Source organism: Pelophylax lessonae, assembly GCF_965119305.1.
Source record: "Pelophylax lessonae genome assembly, chromosome: 8".
Taxonomy (NCBI): Eukaryota; Metazoa; Chordata; class Amphibia; order Anura; family Ranidae; genus Pelophylax; species Pelophylax lessonae.
The window spans coordinates 95999275-96020177 of record NC_138775.1 but is presented as its reverse complement, the minus strand read 5'-3'; the positions used below and the strand labels follow the sequence as shown (position 1 = coordinate 96020177).

The 20903-nt window shown below is 47.3% G+C and overlaps 1 protein-coding gene across 3 annotated transcripts in view; it reads left to right on the top strand.

Annotated features, from left to right (window-relative positions):
- Positions 1-20903, top strand: part of SUN2 (Sad1 and UNC84 domain containing 2) — a 304040-nt gene that overhangs the window by 33787 nt on the left and 249350 nt on the right. For all 3 annotated transcript variants that reach the window (XM_082266172.1, XM_082266170.1, XM_082266171.1), the window contains exon 5: positions 1898-2035. In XM_082266172.1, coding sequence (XP_082122298.1) covers positions 1898-2035 — 138 coding nt within the window. The remainder of the gene's footprint in view (positions 1-1897; positions 2036-20903) is intronic.

Sequence of the window (20903 nt, the reverse complement as noted above, 5' to 3'; positions counted from 1 at the left end):
AGGGAGATCTCGTTGTCTTTGTTGTCCAAGAAGGTTGCCTTCTTAGTAGCGATTACTTCGGCTCGCAGGGTGTCGGAGCTGGCGGCCTTGTCCTGCAAGTCTCTGTATTTGGTGATTCACTTGGATAAGGTGGAGAATTTCTGAATTTCACCTCAATGAGGACATTGTCTTGCCTTCGCTTTGCGCGAAGCCTAAGCATCCGAAGGAGGTGGCTTTACATTCCCTGGATGTTGTTAGGGCGATCAGGGTTTACCTGTCCTCGACTAAATCCTTTCGCAAGTCGGATTCTCTCTTTGTCCTTCCTGAGGGACCTCGGAAGGGCATGGCGGCGTCGGCTTCTACCATCGCCAAGTGGATCAGACAGACCATTGAGCAGGCCTATGCTTTGAGGGGGAAGGTTCCTCCCGTGCCTGTGAAGGCGCACTCTACCAGATCTCTGAGTACGTCTTGGGCCTGTCATCATCGTGTGTAAGGCGGCGACTTGGTCGTCCGTTCACACCTTCTCCAAATTTTACAAAGTGGATGTTCAGGCATCGGCAGATGCTTCTTTTGGCCGCAAAGTTTTTAGTGCGGCAGTGCCTTAGGGTCCCTTGTTTGGGTCCTTGGCTGTTGGGGTGTTTTTACCCCTAGGTTACTTGTTTTTTCCTGGGTTGTTGCTCCTGTTGAGCACGTTTTCCTGTTGCCCAGTTGGTTCTCTTACTTTGGTAAGGTTCCTTTCTCTGATGTGGGTACTGCGTTGCTTTAGGCGCGACTGCTGTTCTTCCCACCCCTCATGTCTACACTGCTTTGGGACGTCCCCATTAGTGACGAATATGAAGAGGCGGCAACTGTCGGAGGACGTAAGAGAAAACGGAATTTTTGTAAAATCTTACCTGTAAAATTCCTTTCTCTGAGTCCTCCGACAGTCGCCGCCCCCGCCCCTCTTTTGGGGTTTGTTTGTATACTCTACTGCTATTCTACTGAAACTGAGTTGGTATGCAGGAAGCAAGGAGGTATTGACTGAGGGGACCACCCCCTGGGGGTGGGATATGCTAAAAGCTTTGATATTAATATATTCTGTTGCCTAGCACTCCTACGGAGCAAAGGTCAATAACCCCATTAGTGACGAATATGAAGAGGCGGCGACTGTCGGAGGACTCAGAGAAAGGAATTTTACAGGTAAGATTTTACAAAAATTCAGTTCTTTCATTCTTTGTAAGTATGCACATTATACAAAAAGGTTTGGTAAATAATAAGGTTAACTTTTCTTTTCCAATAATTTTTATTAAGGTTATAAACCACTCGGATGTAAAAACATACAATACAGTATAGAAAAGCACCATGAGAATATTAGTGACATACACCATCGCTAAGGAACTGGTATAATGCAATTTTGGGCTATGACTATAATTCTTAATAACAAAAGGTATGTCCTCCAAAGAGGAACTGCATGACCGGGAGATGCCCTCATCTAAAGGCCAGTACACGCGATTCGAAAATCATACTAAAAATACCGCTTCCCATGCAATCGTACGATAATCGGATCATTAGTACACAGCTTTTGAGAGCCGATCACCACAGTTCATCGGATATAATCCGATCGAACAACCCCAAAAATGTTCTCGTACGATAACAGATCTTAAGATTTTAATTTAATCAGTATGTCTGAAAATACAATACAAATACACTACAACACATGACCTCACTTCCTATTTTTTTTTTATTCTGTCGTACGAGAATTTTCCTAAGTTTAGTAAACTCTTCATGTTCGATATGCAACCCTGAATCAATCACTGTAGCTGGTCTTTGTGTTTGCATACACAGCCCTCAGACGGGGAGCGGGACCAATGGCAGCCGACCAGCAATATTGTTACCTTTTATCATATTATGTGCTTATTGTGCAATTTGACTTCTGCAGGAGAGAGTGACTTGGTACGGAAAAGGCTCGGGATAGATATTTCCCACCTCAGCAGCAAGAATGGCTTGTCAGAAAGACAGGCAACGTATGACAAATCTCCTTCATCTTCTGGTTATTCATCAGAGGAGGATTACAATGGTAAGGACTTCTGTTTTTGAATCTCTGTTCCCTAATAAAAGGAGTACTGTCAGTGAAATAAAGTGTATGTGAAGCCAGAACTTTTTTGTTTAGTTGAATAGAAGGAAAAGTGTAATAACCTCTGTGATGCTTTGTTGCTGTCTGGGGAAATTTACCCTTTCTATTTGTCCTGATGACATTGTCTCCACTACAAAAAGTGGAAGAAAATCCAAAATGTTAACATGTTCAAGTCGTGAGGAGAAATCTTCTAATAGGTACAGGTGGTGAGGAGAAATCTTCTAATAGGTACAGGTGGTGAGGTTAAATCTTCCAATAGGGACACTGTCCTGGTGATGACTGTTTAAGAAGTGGTTTCCTCTAGCTTTGGGATAGGAAGTGAAATCTCACTGATGGGTAACAAAAAAAAATGCCTGACAGGGGTTTTAACCCATTTGTAATTTATTTAATAAACTTTAATTTGTAGCTACGCATACTGTAAACATCAGATTGGATCCTGCGTTAGGTGACTGAAACATTTTATCACAATAATACTGAAATCTAAGCTCTTAAATGTAAGTCAGCCCCAAAGCTCTAGGTGCCTTTTGTCAGACTATGTAAGCACTATGCCGATCTGACGGGGCCAGCTTCTTTTATTCTGAGGTTTCCCCCTTTGCTAGAGTTTACTGTTCTCAGCACAGGGAATCATTTGTTTCTTGTATTAATTAGTATAGAGCCTCAGATGTAGGCACATTGGCTCCAGAACTTCCAGCAATGTTGTCATTTGAAAGTGGAACAAACTAGTGATTGTAAAGAACCACAGTGTACAGTGGGGGACAAAAATGTCTGACACTCCTGGAAGTTCCTATCAGTGGGGGTAGCTCCACAAGCAAAGATCAGAGGCATGGATGGCAGGACAGGTTAATAATATTTACTAGTTACATACTTAGGTTAAAAAAGATACTCAAGTTCATCTGATTCACCCCTTAGAAAAAAATATGAATAAATAAATAAATAGAAAACCTCCATAAACAGAACCTTACACTCACAATTGGTCCAGAGGATTGCAAAAAAAAAAAAAAAAAAAACCCTATAAAGCATGCTTTAATTTGCTCCAGTGAGGGTAAAAAAAAATCTTTCCTGATCCCCCCAGAAGGCATTTGGATATTCCGTAGATCAACAATTCCTGGTGTTGTTACCTATAAATGTTAATATCTAATTGTTTGGTTTAATTTTAAAACATTCTGCTGATCTTGCTTGACTTAGTTCTTAAGGGAGCTTTTTTAGCTCTTACCTGTTATCTTACCATCATCTGCTTTATGGTGTACTGATTTTACTACACGGAATAAAGGTGATTTGCATTGGAGTGCAGCCGTCCATCCTAAGGGAGCTTATTCCACATTTTCACAGCTGTTACTGCAAAAAACTTGTTCTGTATTTGAAGGTTAAATGTTTTTTTTTTTACTGCAGGTATAAAGAGTGCCCCGTTGTCCTTTGTGGTGAACTTAAAGTGAATAGCTCTGTCTACACCAAGTTCACTATATGGACCACTTATATATTTATGCCTGGTGATCATACCCCCCTCCTTAATCACCTCTTAAGCGAATAAATCCAGTTCAGCTAATCTTTCCTCATAGCTGATATCCTCCATGCCTCTTGTCCGTTTGGTTGCCCCTTTCTGCACTTTTTCCAGAACAGCATTTTCTTACTAATGATTATGTCTCTCTCTCTAGAGTCTATACCTCTTTTAATACAAGAAAGTATTTTGCTTTCTCTAGAAAGAGGGTTGGCAACCCATCGATTGCGATCTACTTGACAATCGACCCAACAGGTGATGGGTAGATCGCTTTTGCTTCCCTGCCTCCGTCGCCTATGATTTGCTGTCGACTTTGACAACTTTCAGGCGGGTTAGGAATGGTGTCCAAACATGCCTTTGGTTATCCCCGGAGAGCATTGCACTGGCCCCTTTCAGCCCTCCTCTCATGTCCATCCCAGGCAATTGTGGGTAACCTCATGTAGGATGGATGAGAGAGGGGACCAGCAGAAATCAGTGTGCCTGGACAGGTAGATCTGTCACAGCAGAGGTCAGAGGCCATCTTTAAAGCATCCTTTTCACTCTGAAGAGGCTGATGAAGGAGGTATTGCCATGCCTCCGAAACACGTTCCGATTGTCCAGAACACCTCCAGGTGGTACAGAACTCTGGCAGCTGCAGATTCCTTCTGTCATCGAGGGAACCAGCCAGCGTCCTCCCAACTCCCCTAGCCACGGCTGAGACTGACACACGGCACTCGCTGCTCACCACTGAGTTCCCTCGCTCTGGCGATCTGTCAGCTCTACATGTTTGTTTATACTGGATACCTTGTGAGTGCAATCAGTTTTTAAGTTTAACCACTTTCCGCCCGCCCCTATAGGCGATTGATGGCGGAAATGTGGTTGCATTATCCTGACCGGAAGTCATATGGCGGCGGCAGGAGCGGCGATCGGTGATGCGGCGTGTCACACTGACACACTGCATCTCCGATCTCGTAGGCTCTTTACCATGTGACCAGCTGTATCCAATCACGGCTGATCACATAGTACACAGGAAGAGCCGTTGATCGGCTTTCCTCAGTACGTGCCTGACAGGCACGAGTAAAGGAGAGCTGATCTATGGCTCTCCTGACAGGGGGAGGTCTGCACTGGTAATCAGATCATTGATTACCAGTGCAGACCGTCGGGGGGGGGGGGGGGGGGTGCCACTAGAATCACCAGGGATGCCCACCCATGACCCCAGGGATGCCCACCCATGACCCCAGGGATGCCTACTATGGCCACCAGGGATGGCAATCGGGGCTCAGGGAGCCCGCCAGTGCCCTCCCCATCAGTGCTGCCCACCAGTGCCCATCATTGCCATCTATCAGTGCAGCCCACCAGTGCCCATTATTACCCACCAGTGCCGCCTATTAGTGCCCATCAGTGCCGCCTATCGGTGCCCACCAATGCTGCATATCAGTGCTACCTATCAGTGCCACCCCATCAGTGCCTCCTCATCAGTGCCTGCCAGTGCAGCCTCATCAGTGCAGGAAAAAACTTATTTACAAAATTGTATAGCAAAAACAAAAAAACTTTTTTTTTCTCTTACGTCCTCCGACAGTCGCCGCCCCTCATAAGTCATCACTATTGGGTATTGACTTCCGCTCCGCAGGAGTAGCTAGGCATAAGACTTAGTTAAAAGAACAAAAGCATTTAGCATAGACACACCCATGGGGGCTGTCCCACTGGTCAATACACCCTGCAGTAATCCCTCCCAACTCAGTTTGTCTCTGCCTAGAATCAGGAGTAGTCAGGCTTCCCTGTGGTGGGGCTTCAGTCTCAGCCTTTCTAATCTTTTTCTTAGATTTTTATTTGCAAAATGTCAGTTTTTTTCTTTGCTTTACTAGCTGTTTATTTTGTCAGCTTTAGTTTAGTCGGATCTTTGGATGAAGATGGATCATGCGGAGCTGGGAATCGGACTGGCCGCCCTGGTTCTCCAGGGCAGAGGGTCAGATGGATCCCCAGCCCGCCATCGAGCGTTCTGCTACGGTTCGCCCTGGCACTATGAACGACCCATCCCTGCTCGCAGCAGGGATGCAGCCTGTGAGGTGGCTACCTCACTGGACACATTTGCGTGCTGCAGTATCCTGCGTTTTTTGGCTGACGGCATTCCCTGTCATCTGAGGACAGAGGCTTTCCGTTCATAGAGGCACCCCACGCCATCCGGTACAGGTAAGTACTTTCTGTGTGGGGACCTCTGTCTGGGGTGGCAGTCCTGTGTTGCTGTGTGTCCCCTCATGTCTGTGCGTTTATGGGGCTCCCTGATGCGATCCCTGCGGGGGTCTTCTTTAATGCACTGCTGATGCTGTGTGGTGTGGGGGCCCCTCTCCTGTGTCACTTTTTAGTGTTTGGGAGATGCAGACTGTGTGTGAGGCGACCGCTGCGGCTAAAAAACGCGCGGTCCGCCATTTTGGTTGTGGGCAGCATGTCTGGCTTCACTGTGGGCTTTTACAATAGCTTGCTATGTAGTGTTTTTGGCGCCATCCGGCTCCATCTTGTGTGGGGCAGAACGATCGTTCCGAGCACATGTCGACGGCCATCTTGCTGAAGCCTCTCATTCGTTCCTATGGGCAGCCATTTTACCTTAGCCTTGCAGCACATAGTTCAGCCTCTGGTGACCTCACTTCCTTTTTCCTCTGGAGCAGCGATCGTGTGGTAACACTCTGTGGGGCTCTGCAGACTGTCTCTTCCATATCTTTCTGTTTTGTCCTTCCTGGCTCAGTTTTGTCCCTTTTTGGGGGTCTGTGTACATAGTGCTTATAGCGGTGGGCTGCGCTATCCGCAGCGCTTTTAAGGGGCCAGTTCTTTTACTCATTGTTTTTGCAATTGATTCTCAGGACAGCAAATTCCCCCCAGCCTTGGTGGGGGACCCCAGTTCTGCTGAACCCCCCGTTATACCTAATTTGGCCACTGGTGGCGTCTTTGGTGTCATAAATGGAGGTGCTGATGGCTGAACGAGCTGCTAGAAAAAGGCCTAGATCGTGGCGTTACCTTTCGGTCTCGCTTCGGCTTCAAGGGTCTTTACCAAAGTGCTGGCGCCTGTTCTGGCCCTGTTGAGGGCACAGGGCATTGCGGTCTTGGGATATCTGGACGATCTCCTGTTAAGATCGAGTGCCAGTCAGAGCCTGCTGTGCGATCTGTCGACTACAGTACAGACGCTCCAGGAGTTCGGTTGGACCATCAACGTTCAGAAGTCGACGTTGTCTCCTTCGGTTCATAGAAACATAGAATGTGTCGGCAGATAAGAACCATTTGGCCCATCTAGTCTGCCCAATATATCTGAATCCTATGAATAGTCCCTGACCCTATCTTATATGAAGGATAGCCTTATGCCTATCCCATGCATGCTTAAACTCCTTCACTGTATTTGCAGCTACCACTTCTGCAGGAAGGTTATTCCATGCATCCACTACTCTCTCAGTAAAGTAATACTTCCTCATATTACTTTTAAAACTGTGTCCTCTTGTGGTAGTTTTTCTTCTTTTAAATATGCTCTCCTCCTTTACCGAGTTGATTCCCTTTATGTATTTAAAAGTTTCTATCATATCACCTCTGTCTCTTCTTTCTTCCAAGCTATACATGTTAAGGTCCTTTCAACCTTTCCTGGTAAGTTTTTTCCTGCAATCCATGTACTAGTTTAGTAGCTCTTCTCTGAACTCTCTCTAGAGTCTTCCCTATCTGGGAATGGTTCTGGACTCTGCTCAAGCAAAAGTGCTACTGCTGGAGGACAAGCTCCGGATCCTTCAGAACGAGATCAGGTCCCTCAGGGACAACGAATCCTCGTCGCTCAGGACCTGTATGCGGTGCCTGGGGTTGATGGTGTCGGCCTTCCTGGCGATACCCTTTGCTCAGTTTCACACTCGGTCTCTCCAAGCGGAGATCCTGGCCAGGTGGGACAGACTACCGCAGTCCTTGGATCTGAGTGTCTCGTTGAGTCGCCGGACCAGAATGGATCTTCTGTGGTGGCTTCAGTCCCCGGCGGTGTCGGAAGGAAAATCCTTCCGTCCGTTATTGTGGACAGTGATTACCACGGATGCCAGCCTGTCGGGCTGGGGTGGAGTCCTGGGCAATCTGTCTGCCCAGGGCACTTGGTCGGAGGAGGAATCCTCCCTTCCGATCAACGTGTTGGAATTAAGAGCGATCAGACTTTGTCTCTTCCAGTGGTCGGGTCGGCTTCGGGGCCGTCCTGTACGGGTACAGACGGACAATGCTACCGCGGTGGCTTACATCAACCACCAAGCGGACACCAGGAGTGCCCGGGCGGCCCGGGAGGTGACCGACATTCTGTCTTGGGCCAAGACTCATGTCCCTGCGATTTCGGCTGTTCACATTCCGGGTGTGGAGAATTGGCAGGCAGATTATCTGAGCTGTCAGACCCTGGATCAGGGGGAATGGTCCCTACACCCGGAGGTCTTCAAAATGCTGTGCGAAATGGGGATCCCCAGCCGTGGATCTGTTCGCATCTCGGCTAAACCACAAGGTGGAAAGGTTCGTGGCAAGAACGTGCGATCCTCGGGCGGACACCTCGGATGCGCTGGTGGCCCCTTGGCATCAGTATCGTCTGATGTATGCCTTTCCTCCGATTCAGTTGTTGTCCAGGTTCCTTCGCAGGCTGTCCTCGGAACCGAACTTGGTGATTCTAGTGACACCGGACTGGCCACGCCGGTCCTGGTACATGGACATTGTTCACCTAGCAGTCGAGCCTCCTTGGCGACTGCCAATGCGGGAAGATCTACTGTCTCAGGGACCGATCTTCCATCCTGCTTTACAGTCGCTGGCTTTAACGGCCTGGCTGTTGTAAGCCAGGTCCTGAGAGACAGAAGTCTCTCCTCAGAGGTCATTCCTACTTTGATCAAGGCTAGAAAAGCCTCGTCCGGTAAGATTTATTACCGTACCTGGAAAGCTTATTTTGCCTGGTGTGAGTCCAGGGGGTTTTCTCCTCGCTCATTCTCGGTGACGAGAGTCTTGGCTTTCCTCCAGACTGGTGTGGACCAGCGCCTGGCGCTGGCCACGATAAAGGGCCAGGTATCTGCACTGGCTGTTCTTTTTCAACACCCTGTGGCGTCTCATTCCTTAATTCGCACCTTCATTCAAGGTGTGCGACATTTGGCCCCTCCCCGGAGGGAGCCTTTGCCTCCATGGGACTTGAACTTGGTTCTGTCCGTGTTACAGCGTGCTCCCTTTGAAAACATCCAGGAGATATCGTTGCCTCTGAGGTTGCCTTTTTAGTGGCGATCACTTCGGCTCGCAGGGTGTCGGAGTTGGCGGCGTTGTCTTGCCGCTCTCCTTACCTGGTGGTTCATAGATATAAGGTGGTCTTGCGACCTAATTCGTCATTTTTACCTAAAGTGGTGTCTGACTTCCACCTTAATGAGGACATTGTTTTGCCTTCACTTTGTGCGAAGCCTAAGCATCCTAAGGAGGTTGCGTTGCATTATTTGGATGTTGTCAGGACGATCAGGGTTTACCTGTCGTCCACTGAATCTTTTCGGAAATCGGATTCCCTCTTTGTCCTTCCTGAGGGACCTCGGAAGGGCATGGCGGCGACCATTGCCAAATGGATCAGACAGACGATTGTCCAGGCCTATGCTTTGAAGGAACGGGTTCCGCCCTTCCCTGTTAAGGCGCACTCTACCAGATCAATGAGTACGTCCTGGTCCTACCGGCATCAGGCCTCGGTGACCCAGGTGTGCAAGGCTGCGACTTGGTCGTCGGTGCACACAAATTCTATAAGATTGATGTTCTGGCATCAGCTGATGCCTCCTTTGGCCGCAAAGTTCTCAGTGCGGCAGAACCATAGGGGACCCTTGTTTTTTTGTGGGTCCTTGACTGTTGGGGTGTTTATCCCCTGGGTAATTTGTTTTCCTGGGTTGTTGCTCCTATTGAGCCTTTTCTATTGCCCAGAAGGTTCTCTTACTGTGTGTGTAAGGTTCCTTTCTCTGATGTGGGTACTGCGTTGCCTTTTCTATGGTTACGTCTCCCACACCTCATGTCTACACTGCTTTGGGACATCCCAATAGAGATGACTTATGGGGGGCGGCGACTGTCGGAGGACGTAAGAGAAAACTGAATTTTTGTAAAATTTTTCCGTAAAATTCCTTTCTCTGAGTCTTCCGACAGTCGCCGCCCCCGCCCCTCTTTTGGGGTTTTTTCTTGTATGCCTACTGCTATTCTACCAAACTGAGTTGGGAGGGATTACTGCAGGGGGGTATTGACCAGTGGGACAGCCCCCATGGGTGTGTCTATGCTAAATGCTTTTGTTCTTTTAACTAAGTCTTATGCCTAGCTACTCCTGCGGAGTGGAAGTCAATACCCAATAGTGATGACTTATGAGGGGCGGCGACTGTCGAAGGACTCCAAGAAATGAATTTTACGGTAAGATTTTACAAAAATTCAGTTTTTAATTTTTTTTTCAAACTTTTCGGTCTTTTTTTTTTTATTTGTTTAGCAAAAAAGAAAAAACCTTGCGGCGATCAAATGCCACCAAAAGAAAGCTTTATTTGTGGGGGGAAAATGACATAAATTTGGTGTGGGTACAGTGTTGCATGACCGCGCAATTGTCATTTAAAATGCAACAGCGCTAAAAGCTGAAAAGTGCCCTGTATTGAAGTGGTTTTAATGCTCTACCAATAAACAATACTTCCCTATAGGCGGCTTTGCACTTCTCTCTCCCTGCATTTTTGTCCTACATGAGTTGTACTTGTCTATCTGCCGTCTTCTTTTTTCTGCATTTATTCAAAGTCCAGAATTTATACAGCTCCTCTGAGCTTCCATTCCCCAATAATTTCCAAGATTCAGGAAAAATGGCACAAAGATATTCCAGATATTTCAAAGCTGGATTGGCAAGAATACTCCAAACCATATTTTGATACTGTGAGAAGAGAAGTACAACGCCCAGACAAATTCCAGTGCTCCTGCTCAAAGTGTCTTCCCAACACTAATGGAACATGGAAATATAGAGTAGAGAGCTGGCAACTTATTTTTCCGAAAAATAATTACTTTATTTCATCAAGTGGAGTGTGCAAAAATACAGTGTCTCACGCGTTTTGGCAATAAGCCTTAGCTCTCAACTCTATTTACATATTTTGATGCTGTCATTTCCGAGAGAGATAAACCTATTCAATTGCAATATTTTCATAGAATTTATTACACAGCACTTAGTTCCAAATGCTTGAAAGAATCACAACTCTTTGTCCTAAATGTTAAAAATAGGATAATGGTGACCTCCTTTATATGGTCTGGACCTGTGGTAAAGTCAGACTACTCTGGTCCCAGACTACCGCCTTTATTTCCTCTCATTTGACATTCCCAATTTATGTAATCTTAAGTAGTGTCTCTTTGGCAGACTTAAAGATTTAGATATCAAAAAACATTTTTATGCCTACTTTTTGTTTTCTGAATCTGTTTATATACAGATTCCTTCAACCTCTACTTGGTGAAAATACTGTTTAATCAAACATTGCTTCTATATAAACTAACCTATGAGGCAAGAAGCTGTCCTTAAGGTTTGGAAAATAATTGGAGGAATACTGTTGTGTTGATAATTGCGATTCTTCTACTCTGTAACCATATCTCTTGAACCTAAGAACCTGGGGAAAGGCTGGATGACACTGGGAACACTATAGTTATGAAAATCACACAGGAAGGTACTGGGAGATGAGACTGGAAACATTGGGGGTATGGTGATCACAATGGAAGGCTCTGAAAGACACTTGTGAGATTACAAGGAACCAGGTGGGGTTCAACTACAGAAACGCTAGGAATTTTTTGTTACTTAGAGTCTCTTAGAAATTCAAGGAAACTAGGAATTTTGGGGTCACTCAGTCTTCTTGGAAGACCTTAGAAAAGACTGGGGGTCAACTGGAATCTTCTCAGAAAATTGGGGACTCTTGGAAACACTGGGGGACCTGGCTCTAGGAACACAAGCTATTCAGGCAGTGCACCAATCTTAAATCGAAAGGTAGACATCCTAGTTGGGCAGGGATAGGGCAAGTAGCTGTTTGAATCAACAGCAGATAAATAGCCAGTCTTGAACACAAGTGTTGTGGGATAACAGCAGACCTTGTAAGTTAATGCTATGGAACTATATGTACCAGCATGCCTGCTGAGCTTTTGGAATAGAGATGACATATCTGCAGCAGTGCAGACAAGCAGAGCATACCAAAACTTCGAAATCTGGTCACAAACGTTTTCATTACTCCAGAGCATGTTAGGGTTAAAGTAGAACTTTGGATAGAGCCAGGAAGGGTTATAACCTCTGTCAGATTTTTTTTTTTTTTTCCGCCATCTGTGTACCATTGCAAAAATTTCCCTTCACTTTCTATTCCATAGCCAAACAGGAAGTGAAAGGAAATCCCTGCAAATTAAGGAGATTCCTTAGGGATCCCCAGGTCCCCGTTGGAAGATTTCCCCTCTATTACTTATCTGGGAACAACCCAAAATGTGGGATTTTCTTTTACTTTCTCTTTCAATGATAATGGCAAACAGGACTAATAGAGAGGGTGAATCTCCTAAACGGGCACAGTGAGCAATAAAAGCTGACAAGCAAACTAATCCCTCTCTGCTCTATCCAAAACTAAAAAAGATGTTTTAAAGTAAAAATAAGTTGTGGGCGCTAGGTATCCTATAAAGACTTTTAGAATTTGATATCCCTCTATGTGAAAAACAAATATTAACCGTTTACAGTATAGTGTGGCCTTTAGTCAAATGACAACATATAGAAGTCCACTTGTTTGCTCGGAGATACAGATCCTTATAGATCATATAACAATATACACAAGTCCACTGTAGTGCTCAGTGATTTATTCTGATTGTGCTCCAATCATACATAAAATGTGCTTTGTGCTGTAAATCTTCATGATCCTCTCCACCACTAAAACACACTGACACTCACCAGTCTCAAAGACCCAATGTTTTGTGGGTCAGCTTGCACTCAAATACACGCTCTGTCAACTGGGCTGTCAAATCCCCTATTCTCTCCTACTATCCTCAATTCCAGTAAGGTACTCCAAAAAAAAAGAAATCAAATGCTCTTCATAGCGTAACCCCGTTTTATTAATAAGATTCTTAAAATGACAAAGATGGGAATAAAACTCACATAATCCAGTGCCTGAGCCGGCACCCAGCGATCTTAGCAGTGTTCGTTATGGCCACCGGCCGCCTTCTCCTGCATGGGGTATTGGTGTGCGTTTCAACCAGTAGAAGTTGAGTCACCAGCTGTGACATATGAAACCACGTAACCCCGCCTCTATGCATTTCACCGTGATAGCATTACCTGGAAGCTAGAAACGTGGTCAATTGGGTTGATTATGTACTTTCCCTCTGGTACCGCCTCCAAGGAAGTTATCAATTTTTTTCCTGTTCTCTATTACCATATTCTCCATTGCTGAGATCGCTGGTTACATCGTACACTGCTCAAAAATATTAATGGAACACTTTTTAATCAGAGTATAGCATCAAGACAATTAAACTCCTGGGATATCGATCTGGTCAGTTAAGTAGCAGAGGGGGTTGTTATTAGGTTTCAGCTGCTTTGGTGTTAATGAAATTAACAACAGGTGCACTAGATGGGCAAAAATGAGACAACGATAAAAATAGGAATGATTTTACAGGTGGAGGCCACTGACATTTTTATTCCTTACTCCTCTTTTCTTGTTTTTTACTAGTTTTTCATTTGGCTAGGGTCAGCGTCACTTTTGATAGCATGAGGCAAAACTTGGACCCTATAGAGGTTGCACAGGCAGTCCAACTCCTCCAGGATGGGCACATCAATATGTGCCATTGCCAGAAAGTTTTCTGTGTCTCCCAGCACAGTCTGAAGGATATGGATTTCAGGAGACAGGCAGTTACTCTAGGAGAGCTGGACAGGGCCGTAGAAGGTCCTTAACACATCAGCAGGACTGGTATGTGCTCATTTGTGCAAGGAGGAACAGGATGAGCACTGCCAAAGCCCTACAAAATGACCTCCAGCAGGACACGAGTGTGAATGTCTCTTACCAAACAATCAGATACAGACTTCATGAGGGTGGCCTGATAGCTCGACGTCCTCTAGTGGGCCCTGTACTCACTGCCGGACACTGTCGAGCTTAATTGGTATTTGCCATTGAACATCAGAATTGGTGTAGGTCCTACAATGGCGCCCTGTGCTTTTCACAGATTAGAGCAGGTTCACCCTGAGCACATGTGACAGATGTGAAAGGTTCTGGAGAAGCTGCGGAGAATGTTATGCTGGTTGTAACATTCAGCATGACTGGTTTGATGGTGAGTCAGTGATGGTCTGGGGAGGCAATGGCACCCTGACTGCCATTAGGGATTGGAATGAAATCCTTGAACTCATCAGACCCTACACTGGTTTAGTGGGTCCTGGGTTCCTCCTGGTGCATGACAATGCCTGACCTCATGGCGAGAGTATGCAGTCAGTTCCTGGAGGATGAAGGAATTTATAACTGTGACGAGACCAATCTCGCCACTGGGCATTGGAGAAGCCTGGTTGCTCGCCTCCTGCAAGGTGACTATGGACCCTCTCTCATCAGCCCATGCTAAACGTAAACCCCATGGCAATTTGACTGTGTTTGTGGCATCTGAGCGCTGTTTGGATATGTTGAGCGCTCCGATCCAGGCTATCTGGGGATGGGTTGAATGTGGGGGTTCTGTTCAGTAGACTGGGAGTTATGCATTTTTGTGTCTTTTTGTGTTTCTTTAACCAATGTGGCTAATGGAGTCTTGCCTCTATCCTGGAAGCTAAAACTTATTCCTGTAAACTGTAAGGAACAGGAAGTCAACTCCTAATATGGTCATTCCAGGAAGTTCTGAGGAGACGGACTGTCTAAGGTGGCTCCCCATTCACCTTTTGTCAGGTGTGCTAATGACCTCACCTGTTGTCTGCTAAGGGAGGTATTGACACTCATAGTAATGTGTATTGAGGGCTCGTTAGGGAACCATTGTTCTGTGTCTGACTATAGTTTACATTGATTGCCCCCTGGGGCTTCTGTCTCCTTGCATTGGTGAAAGCTATCTGACCAATCCCTGTTGACTCATTTTCAAGTCCTCATTTGCATAGCAGCCCTCCTGGTCAAGCTATCTGACCAATCACTACTGACTCATTTTCGAGCCCTCATTTGCATGTCTGGAGAGGACCTTATGGGGGACTGCAGGTACTGTGAAATTGACCAATGGGAAAGCGGTTGTTGGGGGAAGGATGTTCCAAATTCTGTATAAAAGTGTGCTGTGTTCTTCCAATAAATGTTGTTCCTGTTTTACCCTCAACTCGGAGCTCTGTCTCGTTCTTGGGGGGATTCACTGTATGCTGTTGGAGACTGATTGCTAGGAGAGTAAGCTGATGTATGCTTTTCCTGTTCGTCTGCTAGCAGCTATTCGTGAGGTTCCAGGTTGGAGTGCTCTTTTGTATCCAGTTCGGGAGTTTGGTGTTCTGCAGTAGCTGTGCCTGTCTCTCAGAAAGGGGCATATCGCCTAAACGGATTTTAACCCCTTGTCTCCTGAAACGTTCCGTTACAATAACATTATATGGCCCCCACGCTTCCCTAACTTAGGTCCAATAGAACACCTCTGGGACATTATGTTTTGGTCCATCTGACGCCGCCAGGTTGCACCTCAGTCTGTTCAGGAGCTCAGTGATGCCCTGGTCCAGATCTGGGAGGAAATACCCCAGGACACCATCTATCGTCTCATTGGGAGCATGACCTGACGTAGTCAGGCATGCATAAGAGCACATGGGGGGGCCATACAAACTACTGAGTACCATTTTGAGTTGCTGCAATTAAATTTAATCAAAATAGACTAGCCTGCTGCATCATTTTTTCACTTGGATTTTCGGGGTGTCTTTGAATTCAACTCTCTGTAGGTTGATAATTTTCATTTCCACCAAATGATGTGGCATCCTTTACTTCCCTACACATAACCCGGGTCATATCAATATAGATATCCAGCATGATATTTTTCCCCACTGAGATCTGATGTGTTTTCAAAGTGTTCCTTTCATTTTTTTGAGCAGTATATTTAAGCTTTTCAATAAAAATATAATCATTTTACATATAAAAAGAAATTCAAATAAAATAAAATATCATCAAAATTAAACCTTACCAGGCTATGATGCACTTTTACCTTCTCTTTCTTCTTCTCCTATATTAATAGTTATATACCGTCAGGAGTCATTCTACCACCCAGTGTTTGAGTTTTACACTGGATTTGAAAACGCCACTCAAACGCCTATGCAAATGATACAATGGACAGCACATAGCTGTTCACATTATAAAAACCTGAAGCTTTAGCAACGTGTCGCTTCAGAATTGAAGCCTTATGTCGCGTCAGGAAGTGTTTGAAGCCCTTCAACGCCTCTCATTCAAGTCTATAGTAACGCTCAGCAAACACTCTGGCAGTTGTTTGCGACGCGGTTGAAGTGGGGTTGCAGGGCGTTAAAATTTGTTAATTTCTGTCACTTTCCATTGTGGAGCAGTTTTAATGTGCCTTAACTTTCCTCAAAAGGTTTAAAACCATGCAGAGGGTGTTTTTAGAAAGCGTTTTTTAACGATTGTAAAACGCCCAATACTAAATATCATTGATGCCAGTCTGAAGTCCATACTAACACCATACAAACGCTATAGGAGCGTTTGTTAAGCATTAGAAATTTAGTCAAGTGCCCTTACTCCTCTTGTTTGAGATAGAAGGTCCTATTAATATTTTAATATGTATATTACTTAACCACTTGCCGACCAGCTGCCGTAGTTTTACTGTGGCAGATCGGCTCTATTACGCAAAACGACGTACCTGTAGGTTGCGTCGTGTAACAGATAGTGGGGGTGCGCACGCGCGCCAATTGGCAGGAAGGGTAGCCAATTGGCGGGTCCGGCGGACACTCGCGATCGCTCCCCATGAAGACAAAACGGCGGTTTGCCTATGTAAACAAGTCAGACCGCTGTTCTGGCAGAGATGAACACAGGGATCCTGTGTTCCTCCTATTTAGGAACACAGGTCTCTGTGTTCATCCAGTGTTCCGCCAGTGTCAGTACAGTAACAATGCATATATTTTACCGCTGATTACTGTAGTAATATCACTGGCCCCCTCAAACGTGTCAGTTAGGTGTCCGATCTGTCCGCCGCAATGTTGCAGTCCCGCTAAAAATCACTGATCGCTGCCGTTACTAGTAAAAAATACATTTAAAAAAATGACATAAATCTATCCCCTAGTTTGAAGACGCGATAACTTTTGCACAAACCAATCAATATACACTTATTGGCATTTTGTTTACAAAAAAATTGTGGCAGAATACATATTGGCCGAAATAATGAAAAAATTAAATTTCTCTTACGTCCTCCGACAGTTGCCGCCACCTATAAGTCATTACTATTGGGGTATTGACTTCCGCTCCACAGGAGTAGCTAGGCATAAGACTTAGTCAAAAGAACAAAGCATTTAGCATAGACACACCCATGGGGGCTTCCCACTGGTCAATACCCCCCTGCAGTGATCCCTCCCAACTCAGTTTGTCTCTGCCTAGCATCAGGAGTAGTCAGGCTTCCCTGTGCTGGGGCTTTCAGGCTCAGCCTTCTAATGTTTTCTTTTGATTTTTATTTTTAAAAAATGTCAGTTTTTTCTTTGCTTTACTAGCTGTTTATTTTGTCAGCTTAGTTTACTCGGATCTTTGGATGAAGATGGATTCTGCGGAGCTGGGAATCGGACTGGCCGCCCTGGCTCTCCAGGGCAGAGGGTCAGAGGGATCACCAGCCCGCCATAGAGCGTTCCGCCATGTGTTCGTCCTGGCATTATGAACGACCCATCCCTGCTCGCAGCAGGCATGCAGCCTGTGAGGTGGCTACCTCACTGGACACATCTGCGGTGCTGCAGTGTCCTTTTCTTGGCTAACGGCATTCCCTGTCAGATGAGGACAGCGGCTTTCCGTTCATAGAGGCACCCCACGCCATCTGGTACAGGTAAGTACTTCTGTTTCGGGCCTCAGTCTGGGGTGGCAGTCCTGTTTTGCTGTGTGTTCCCCATGTCTGTGCCTGTGTGGGGCTCCCTGATGCGATCCCTGTGGGGGTCGCTTGTACATGCGCTGCGGTGCTGTGTGTTTTTCGGGGCCCCTTCCCCTGTGTCACTTCGGTGTTTTTAGGGGTGCAGACTGCGTATGCAGCGGGTAAAAACCGCGCGATCCGCCATTTTTAATATGGGCAAGCATGTCTGGCTTCACTATGGGCTGATCTGCATGCTGTTTTGGCACCACCCGGTGCCATCTTATGTGTGGCAGAATGATAGTTCCGAGCACATGTTCGGCGGCCATCTTGCCGAAGCCTCCCATTCAGTTCTATGGGCAGCCATTTTCCCTGGGTCTTGCAGCTTATAGTTCAGCCTCTGATGACCTCACTTCCTTTTCCTCTGAAGCAGCGATCAATGTGGTAACACTCTGTGGGGGCTCTGTCTCTTCCATAACTCTCTGTTTTGTCCTTCCTGGCTCAGTTTCTTCTCCTTTGTGGGGGTCTTTAGTCACTGTACATATAGCGGTGGGCTGCGCACTCCGCAGCGATTTTAAAGGGCCAGTATCTTTTATTGCACTGTTGTTTTCTAACTTGGGCAATGGAATCTCAGGACAGCAAATTCCCTCCAGCCCTGTTGGGGGACCCCAGTCCTGCTGTGGCCCCTGTTATACCTGATTTGGCCGCCGTAGTGGTGTCTTTAGTGTCCAAGATGGAGGGGGTTGATGATTCTCCCCCGGGGTCGCCTGAACGCGCGACCATGGATGAGTTGATTTCTTCTGTGAAAGAAACACTACACTTGGAGGATGAGCCCAGTCCTCCGGGCATTGTGTCCTCTTTTGGTACACACAGGACCCGCAAGTCGGCACAGGTTTTTCCCTGCCCCGCTGAGTTTCATTACACTGTGAATGAACTGTGGCGCACTTTAAAACGTCCATTCACGGTACCTAGTCAGTTTAACTTGCTTTATCCATTTGTGCCGGCTACGGAATCGCGATGGTGTGTGCCTCCACAGGTGGATCACACTGTGGCCGTGTTAAACAAGGCTACCTTGATTCCTACTGAGGAGACCCCGGTTTTTCGGGATCCCACGGACAGAAGGTTGGAGTCTCTAGCCCGCCATTCCTACACGGTGGCGGGTTCCATGCTCAAACCTGTTTTCGCGTCCAATCTGGTGGCTCAGGCGGTGGCTGATTGGACTAAGGTGCTTACACGCAACCTCGCGTCTGATTCTGTCCCGCCTGCCACGCTGGCTATGGTGGACCAAATTCACCAAGGAGTCATGTATTTGTGAGATGCGGCCTTGAATGAGGCCCCTTTGGTAGCACGCCTATCTAGTGTTGCAGTGCTTAACCGTCAACTGATCTGGCTGAAGAGCTGGTCGGCTGACCAGTTATCACGGAAAACAGTTGCTTATTTTCCCTATGCTGGTTCTCGCCTTTTTGGCGAGGCGTTGGATACCTTGGTAAAAGGCGTCACGGGGGGCAAGAGCACCATGCTGCCCCAGAACCCGAAGAACAAGTCCTTTCGTGGCAAGCGGGGTTCCGCCTCTCGACCCAATCAAGGGTCCTTTCGTGCCTTTTAGGAATCAAACCAAGGGCAAGCCCTTCAAGGGCCAAGGTAGCCAGAAGAAGCCCTGGGCGGGCAAGCAGAAGTCCGGCAATGCCAGTGCTGCGGGTCAATCCGCCTCTTCCTGAAGGGGCGCCCTCACCCATTTCAGGGGTGGGGGGACGTTTGCGCGGTTTCCTCCAACCTTGGCGGCTCCGAATTCTGGACAGGTGGGTTCAGGAAATCATTCGATCAGGGTACAAGATCGAATTCCTTTCCCGGCCGGCAGACAGATTCTTTCCCTCAAATCTTCATTTGACCCCAGGGCGCCTGCAGGACCTGCGTCAAGCAGTGCAGGACCTCCTTGCCCAGGGAGTGATTGTCCTGGTGCCTCATCGGGACAGGTTTCGGGGGTTTCATTCCAATCTGTTCACTGTGCCCAGAAAGGAGGGCAAGGTGCGTCCTATTCTGGACCTGGAAGCGCTGAACCGCTTTGTGCGCGTTCGAAAGTTCTGTATGGAATCTCTCCGCTCGGTGGTGGCCTCCCTGAGTCCAGGGGAATTCCTGGCCTCTATAGACCTGAAGGATGCGTACCTACACATCCCCATTTTCGAGGGTCACCAGAGGTACCTTCGGTTCGCAATAGCGGAGGACCACTATCTGTTTGTGGCGTTACCTTTCGGTCTCGCTTCGGCTCCAAGGGTCTTTACCAAAGTGTTGGCGCCTGTTCTGGGCCTGCTAAGGGCTCAGGGCATTGCGGTCTTGGGATATCTGGATGATCTCCTCTTAAGATCGAGTGTCAGCCAGGACCTACTGCGCGATCTGTCCACCACGATACAGACGCTCCAGGAGTTCGGATGGACCATCAACGTACAGAAGTTGACCTTGTCTCCTTCGGTTCGCCTTCCCTATCTGGGAATGGTTCTGGACTCTGCTCAAGCAAAGGTGTTCTTGCCGGAGGACAAGCTCCGGACCTTGCAGGATGAGATCAGGTCCCCCAGGGACAAGCCATCCTCGTCACTCAGGACCTGCATGCAGTCCCTAGGGTTGATGGTATCGGCCTTCGAGGCGATACCCTTTGCTCAGTTTCATGCACGGTCTCTTCAAGCGGAGATCCTGGCCAGGTGGGACAGACTACCTCAGTCCTTGGATTTGAGTGTCTCGTTGAGTGGCCGGACCAGAATGGATCTTCTGTGGTGGCTTCAGTCCCCGGCTGTGTCAGAAGGAAAATCCTTCCGTCCGTTGCTGTGGACGGTGATTACCACGAATGCCAGCCTGTCGGGCTGGGATGGAGCCCTGGGCAACCTGTCTGCCCAGGGCACTTGGTCGGGGGAGGAATCCTCCCTTCCGATCAACATATTGGAATTGAGAGCAATCAAACTCTGTCTCTTCCAGTGGTCGGATCGACTTCGGGGCCGTCCGGTTCGGGTACAGACGGACAATGCTACCGCGGTGGCTTACATCAACCACCAAGGGGGCACCAGGAGTGCCCGGGCGGCCCGGAAGGTGACCGACATTCTGTCTTGGGCCGAGACTCATGTCCCGGCAATCTCAGCTGTTAACATTCCGGGTGTGGAGAATTGGCAGGCCGACTATCTGAGCCGCCAGACCCTGGACCAGGGGGAATGGTCCTTGCACCCGAAGATCTTCCAAATGCTGTGTGCGAAGTGGGGACCACCGGATGTGGATCTGTTCGCATCTCGGCTAAACCACAAGGTGGAAAGATTTGTGGCAAGAACGCGCGATCCGTGGGCGGACGCCTCGGATGCGTTGGTGGCCCATTGG